The 6,000-nt window shown below is 34.7% G+C and overlaps 1 protein-coding gene across 1 annotated transcript in view; it reads right to left on the bottom strand.

The window, feature by feature from the left end:
* Positions 1–1,456: 1,456 nt before the first annotated feature.
* Positions 1,457–6,000, bottom strand: part of KHDRBS2 (KH RNA binding domain containing, signal transduction associated 2) — a 314,809-nt gene continuing 310,265 nt past the window's right edge. The window contains exon 10 of the mRNA XM_058801729.1: positions 1,457–1,930. Within this exon, the coding sequence (XP_058657712.1) occupies positions 1,833–1,930 (98 nt within the window). The 3' untranslated portion in view covers positions 1,457–1,832. The remainder of the gene's footprint in view (positions 1,931–6,000) is intronic.

Here is a 6,000-nt window from a genome sequence, read left to right as displayed (position 1 = left end):
TCAAAAAAGTAAACCAATCACATTGACAAAAAGCCACTGTAAACAAAAAGACTGTACTGAAAGGATTAACAGTTTTGGCAACCCTACCATCAAGTCTTCTGTTCTTTTTTTTTTTCTTCATCAAAATTTAGGTTATATATTTGTTGTTAGCAAGAGTTGCATTACTATTATTGTTAATTTTAGTTCTGTTTATTACCTTGAGGGTTATATATTGTAGAATAATTTTGTTGTCACTAGTTAATGTTAATTAGTTGTTTTAATAGCCTATATACCTATTTGTTATCTTTTGGTAGGTTTACTTTTTTAACTATCAGTAACTTAATAACTGAGAATATTTTACATTACTGTTGCATACTCAAAATTACAGAGTTACTATTAGTGTTACCTGTTTAACGTTTAGTCATCCTTTGAGTCCTGCGACATATTTCCTTAACAATCATCAGCCATCAAGTCTGATAGTCTCAAAAGAAATATCAGCCCTCTAAACTGCCTTCAAGGGCGGTGATATTTAGCACTGAAAATTACAAATAAAGTTTTTGAAGTTGAGTACCAACAGCTGGGCAGTGACACTGATGATTTGTTTATCAAGACAAATTGTTATATACTACGAAAAATGCAGTCAACGCACTCTTCTGAGTGAAAACAAATAGGTGAATCTATGCAATGCTTACATGTTGAATGGGATATTTAATGTGCGGGGAAACTCAAAGGTTGAAGAACTAGCATTTAGACAGTCTAACAGTGGTAAGTGGTATTCTTACCTCTTTAAACTCCATTACATTCTCACGAGAGACATGCTAATACAAACAAGTCAATCAGAGTTTGTGTTTAGCAAGATCAAGCTTAAAGGATAGTTTAAAATCCATTTATTGTTCTAAAGCATTTTTTTCCATTAACATGTTATACATTAGTGGATACTAACCATGATTCATGTAACAGTTTAGTTTGTTAACTTTTATATTATTTAACAACCAGAAGTTATTAATACAACTTTTAAAGTCTTACACAAAAAATCTTAAAACAGGCTTGGGTTCATTTTTGTAATTTTTATATAAAAACATTTTAGGCATTTCTTGAAAAAGAAATAAAGCAGGCATTTAAAGCTAGAAAACAAGTAATTCCAAATTTAGTTTGTTACAAAAGGTTTCAGCTTTATTGACAAATTATGGCAAACATATTTGACAAAATTATGGTTTCCTATTTAGAGAAGCTTACACATGGAACTTTAAGTGATTTTTTTAAACAAATACAGGTTAAAACACTGAACAACTTCAGTTAGCTACATACATACAGTAGCTGCTTGTTTTCAACCCCATTAAAACAGCATTTAAAATTAAATTTACAAACTTAATATCGAGCATCTTAATCTAAACTAACATATATTAAAAAAGACAGGTTAAAACATCTTATCTACAGCTTGATTATTGTCTGGCTAAAAAAAAAAAAAAAAATCATATTACAGTCTTTCAGCAACCCTAAACAGAAACTCAGCCTTAACTAGTATGTAGAGAGACTCAAGAGCTGTAACAGTGTCATGCTTTTTAGTTACACACAGCAATGAATACAACCAACAGAACATCATCTTTGAATAGTTTATAGACAATGTTTGCCAAAGGTTTTTTGTCTCTGTTATTTTAAGTCCGTGTTATAAAATAATACTAATGCCAATGTCACGCCAATGTTATAGGAAATACAAGTAGTACATAGGATAATAATGAGCAGTAATTCCTAGGATAGAAAAGAAATGGACTATTACTTGTCTTGTTGCTGTTTATGTGGAGACCACAGGCTATTAATTGTCTTTGAGATGAGGTCACAGATGAGGAGGACCTTCAATATCTACCATAGGGGTGTTCCCTGTATCCCCCTCTGGCTGACCTTGGAGGTGGTGCCTTTAGGCTGGAACGGGTTGTGGCCCATTCTTCTTGTGCTAAAAACAGAAGAGAAAAACAAGTTTTGTAAATATCTAAAATTGAAAGAACAAAGGGATGTCACTGCTAATAGCTATCAAAATTCTTGAGGGCTCTGGCTGAAAGCTTTAGAAAACGAAATGAGGATGGTGTTATTATCCACTTCTTTATCCTCCCACAAAAAAACTTACAGAAAACTAACCTACTTCTCTACACAGGAAACCTGTCTATCTTAGGAAGAAAAAAAAGCCTTACTCCTTCACTTTCAGCAGAGAATGAATAACTACTGTGTTGGCGGTACAGTCAGCTCTGGAAAAATCACTGCATCAGTCTGCCAGTTCAGAATTTATTTGATGTTTTGAGTGTCTAGTATTTAAGTTAAAGCTGAAATTTGAACAGCATTTAATGCAGTTCAAATTCAGTTGGTATGGTAACAAGATGAGGAGTTGAATCATGAAAAGATAAGAAAGATATGTTTGATTTTTAACTTCCATTTGAGACTGAAAGAAAGAAAATAATGGAAGAAAAATGTGTAGAAGTGAAGCTACAGGAGATTTTACTTTGCAGTATCTTTAGAACACTTTTTCACATTTAGTGAATCAAATATGCTCAAGAAGAATAAGCTAAAAACTGTAAGTCTAGTTCAGTTTTTACATTCCTTCTACAAATCTTCTTATTCCTACCTGACATGATATTTCTGGAATTTAACCCTCCCAAAAGCACAATCAGTAAACTCCCTACAGTCCTGGTCCAGCAGTTGAACCCAAAACTTGAATTATCTCCTAAATCAGCCAGTGAATCAAATGATTTCTGGTTTTGTCTTCCACTGACTTCAACTGATCACATTTAGAATGACTAAAATGGAAATGCACAAGCTGCAGTGTATCATATCATGCCAGAGTGCAGCATTGCTGGTACCTGTTTTTTGCTAATGACTGCTGACCACTGGCCACTAAGAACATAAGTAGCTATTTTTTTCCAAAAAAACCTAAATGGTTAAATCAGGTATCAAATATTCCTTTTGCAAAAATATGTGGCTATGAGAAATGAAAATAGAAAACATAAAAACCTTGCTAAAATTCTGAACGTTATTTCTTCTCTGCAAGATGTCTTCTCTGCAACTGCTCTTCATTATGTCATTGCCTTGAGGTATGAGGGGAGCAGCAGCTGTAGAGCTAAAGTGAGTTCAGGCTAGCATGAATGGAGTGGGCATCTCTGGAAAGGATCTGATAGCAGTTGATCTTGCTATGGAACAAGAAACACTCCTACTGTGATTTTTTGGTGCACTCCATTTATTTTCTTTCTCTTCGAGTTCTTCAGAATGTTCCCTTTTGAAAACCAGGGGTTTTATGGTCACATGAAACCAAAGTTTGCTGTGGAAAGCTACTGCCTAGAGGGTTAAAGAAGTGGCAGCCAATATGATATGGTTCTAAATCCTCAGGTGTCTCATTCCTACAGGGAATAAGTTTCTGTATAGCGAATTCAAAAATCTTGCCTCTGCAGTATATATCATTACACCCTTTAAAAATGGCATTTTGCTGTAAATTTTTTCCAGCTTCAGTTACCCTTTGCTGAAGTGTTACTACATTTGCAGAGAGGCCCTGGGGACAAGAATGATTATATGAAAAAGAAAAGCTTCATTTATGTAAATGAAAATGACTGAAGTAGTAAAAATATTCAATAAATGTACAACATAAAGACAAGCCAATTTCTCGTTCCTTTTTAGTCCCCTTACCATTGTCCAGATTGAAGTACCTTCATCTAAAGGTGAAATGTACAGTCCTTTTGGTAGTATTCATGCAGTAAAAAATAACTTTATATTAACAACTGGAGGAAACTGCTTTTCCTTGACTGTTCTTAAAGCAAATTGCTCCTGGGACTGTACCAGCTTCTGATGTGAAACAAAAAATACATCATAATTTGTGGTACAAGCCTATTATGCTCTTTTTTTCAGTAACATGCTAGACCTATTTCCTTGATTTCAAGCTTTAACACCATCACTGAAATAAGAATTGATAGTTGACAGCTAACAGCTCCTGTTGATATTACATGATAGACCATACTGTATTAACAGGTGAATCCATAGATTCACAGATCAGATGTGGAAGTTCTGAGACTGCAGCCTCTGACTGGAAAAACTCGGGTGTCTGCCACACATGCAGCAGAAAAGGATTATATATTTACTGTGGAGAAAGCAAGATAGGGAGCAGCACTATCAAGAGTCTCTGAACCACACTGTGCCAGTACATTGCTAGATGCAGCCACACCAAAACAGAAATCAGATTGCTAGTGGTTTCCTCCTAGAGGGGTTTTTAGTGAACAACAATACACCTGAATGCTAGTCATTACAGCTTTGTTGACATGAAAGCTGCTCTTTCATGTCTTCCTTCCAGGACTCCAAGGTAATCTTTTTCATTCAGCACCAAGGGAAGAAAGGGAGCTCCTGAGAATGGAAATCTCTATCTTTGGAAACAATCTTAAAAGGCTAGAGTCCTATCGACTACCTCAGCAGTCACACAGAGATTTAGGTAGCTCCTTGGGTAGCAGAAAGGTTGAAAGTTTGATTACCAGGCTGAGCTTCACTGAGAGAACAGGAGAAAAGTGAGTGAGTCTGGAAAGAGAGCCTGGACATATTTCATCTTTAGGAAGTGACATGTATTTCATCCTAAGAAAGTGACATGTCAATGAAATAGAAACTGAGAGACATTTCAGGTGAAGAGCAGGCAATAGATGTAGCTTTGGAGAGAGAAAGGTAATTGGGAGAACTGTGAGAGACTGCCCAAGAGCTGAAAAAAGTTGCAGAGTGGTTGTTGTGTTCTAACGCTGATTCCTTTTCCTTTTTTCTCATTCCTGGGAAGAAAAAACCTGTGGAGCCTGACCTTCCTTTTCCCTTGGTGACATCCAGACTTTCATCCAGACTTTCTGTTCTAGCAGACCACACTCATTCCCTGTCCTTTTCACTTCTGACTGTCTCCAGTGCTATCAGGGGTCAGACTATGGTTAAAAAGAAATCCACACAAGCAGCTTAGTAAGTGAGGGCAGAGAGTTCAGTTTTTTCAGGAATTTCATGTTATTGGCAACTTTGCCATTCTTATTTAAGGAGAAATATTTTATGCTTTGCTTACAGAAACTAAAAATGTAAGTTATTGTAGCATGATGGAAACTTAAGAGAGTTTATGGGTGAGGAATTGGAGAGTGCTTGGGCTGAAGAATTGCTTTGGATATGAGTGTCATAACTACTTTGCTAAGAAATGTGAAGACATGGGCACAGTTCTTTTAATTACACTGCATATGTCTTCCAAACTGTTATATGCTCCTGTGAATTGGTATTTGAAGCTCACCTTTAGGATATAAAATTAATTCTTATTATCACAGGCAATCAGCACCTTTGGTTTATGCCTGATTGAATTTGCTGGTTAGTGTTTTTGCACTGCTTTTTATGGTTAAGATGGACTCTTATTTGCTTTACTGTGTTCATTGAGTTATAGAAATGATCCCAGTATTTATTACAGACATTACTGATACATTACTTGAGGGTGTCTTTAAAGGTTATTTTTTTGATCAACTGCTAGGAGAACCCATAGCTCTGTTTAAATACAGAATTTTAGTTTGTTTTTTTTTTTTTTTTTCTTACATGAGAGTCATAATGTAAAAGACAATTTAATTTTTAACATGAGAAATTTCTCTGAATATGGGATCAAAACAGTAACATTTATAGCACAGAGATGTATATATATGAAGTTGTTTTTTTCTTACTATTTTACCTATGCATTATTGAAAGCACAGAAAAATTCAGTAGTCTTTCCATGTGGTGATTATCATCACATGCTAAATGTCTTTAAGTAAAAATTTGAGAAAATTAACTCTTAATTTAGCATTCTGCAAATGGAATTTTCCAGAATTGAATAAAAGTCTTTCAAATATGCAAAGATGAAAAAAATACAATATTTAAAGGGCAGATCACAATAATGGTTGAGTTAAAAATAAAAATATGTATGAATGGCATGTGATTTACATAGAAATATATTATTTCCTTATTATTTTTTATTTATAGTCATTGCTTAGTCCTGGTACCAATCAAAACCCTATC

This window comes from Ammospiza caudacuta, chromosome 3 (assembly GCF_027887145.1).
Source record: "Ammospiza caudacuta isolate bAmmCau1 chromosome 3, bAmmCau1.pri, whole genome shotgun sequence".
Lineage (NCBI taxonomy): Eukaryota > Metazoa > Chordata > Aves > Passeriformes > Passerellidae > Ammospiza > Ammospiza caudacuta.
Note: the sequence above shows the minus strand (reverse complement) of the source record. Positions and strands in the feature narration are given on the sequence as shown.